Genomic DNA, 1,413 nt, shown 5'->3' with positions numbered 1-1,413 from the left:
TCATCTCAAGATAAAGTTGTATGTGGCTATACTTGCAAACATGGGGCAGAGGCATTTTGCTTTTTTCACTTCTCCTGTAACATTATCCCCACCACTTGAAGTTGCCATCTTTCTCAGCTCAGCTGCCTGTTCCACCAGCAGAGACTGACCTCTGGTGGCACGATATAGCATCTCAGAATCAATCAATCAGAGAAAAAGGAGCATCTGTATTTTTGATGGTATTGAAAATCATACCTTCTGGATACTACCATATTACCATGATACCGCCCAAGCCTAAATCAGATAGTCAATCTCAAATGATTACGAGGATGATTTGAAGTTGGGTAAATAGTTATTTGAGGGAAAAGAACCCAAAATATGATAGAGTAGTGGAACCATAGCTTTGTTGCCACGGTGTATATATGGGTTTCATTTAAATACTAATTAGTATTGTCACCATTTTCACCTGAAAGTATTGTTGAGGGACACTTGGTGATACCTGTGGAACCATGGTACTGGGCTGGAGAAATGTCTGACCAACAGGTCCGCCTCCACTTTGGCCCACGGACATGCTGGACATACTGACACTCTGACCGATAGGCACATTTGGAACACTTCCACTCTCACCAATGGGGAGCATTTGATGATGAGCCAATGCCACAGTGCTCTGTAGTGCAAGAAAATAGTTAATGAACAATGTCAGTATCAACATAGTGAATCCAAACGATGATTAAATAATCAGGTCGGTGAGGAAAACTGCATAAAGACGTACAGATGCTATAGGGGGAAGAGCAGTCTGCGAGTGAGAGTATGATTCCCCTGGCTGAGAGTACACCTGGCTCTGTCCACTTGCATAAGATTCACAGCTGGCAGACCCAATGCTCTCTCCTGAGCAAAAGACAGATTTAAAAAAAGAACAAAGAATGGAAAAGAAATTAACTCATAGCGAACCTCTTATAATAAACTACAGTTAAACATGTATATCATCAAAGTGCATACACTACCTGGCAGACTAAGGGTTGTCCCACTGAAAATATGTTGCTGCCTGACATGCTGGTCCACTTCAGGCAGCTCCTCAGACTCCTGCACTCCTCCTGCTCCACCTGCTCCTCCTCCAGTCTGTCCAGCTGCCCCTGGTCCCAGTGAGGATGTGCAGGACGGATGAGAAAAAGTATAGGAGGTGAGAGTGGAGTCTCTTCTTTCTTCGAAGCCCTGCTGCTGCTGGAGGAGCTGCTGCTGTCGCCGCTCCCGTGACTTTTTGATAAGATTTACTCTGTCCCGGATGGATTTCCCTACCACCTTGGCATCACTCTCATGGAAGAATCCTGATTTCACCTGAGAGAGAGAGAGAGAGAGAGAGAGAGAGAGAGAGAGAGAGAGAGAGAGAGAGAGAGAGAGAGAGAGAGGGAGAGAGGGAGAGAGAGAGAGAGAGAG

At 45.2% G+C, this 1,413-nt stretch overlaps 1 protein-coding gene across 1 annotated transcript; it reads right to left on the bottom strand.

Annotated features, from left to right (window-relative positions):
• Positions 1–445: 445 nt before the first annotated feature.
• On the bottom strand, positions 446–1,314 carry LOC121965439 (serine/threonine-protein kinase WNK3-like; the record flags this gene model as incomplete). Its single annotated transcript, XM_042515583.1, has 3 exons — positions 446–646; positions 752–867; positions 984–1,314. Coding segments are annotated over 3 exons (648 nt in total), but the record flags the coding sequence as incomplete, so codon positions are not given.
• Between the last annotated feature and the right edge of the window lie 99 nt (positions 1,315–1,413).

The sequence above is a fragment of the Plectropomus leopardus genome, unplaced genomic scaffold, assembly GCF_008729295.1.
Source record: "Plectropomus leopardus isolate mb unplaced genomic scaffold, YSFRI_Pleo_2.0 unplaced_scaffold20012, whole genome shotgun sequence".
NCBI lineage: Eukaryota > Metazoa > Chordata > Actinopteri > Perciformes > Serranidae > Plectropomus > Plectropomus leopardus.
Note: the sequence above shows the minus strand (reverse complement) of the source record. Positions and strands in the feature narration are given on the sequence as shown.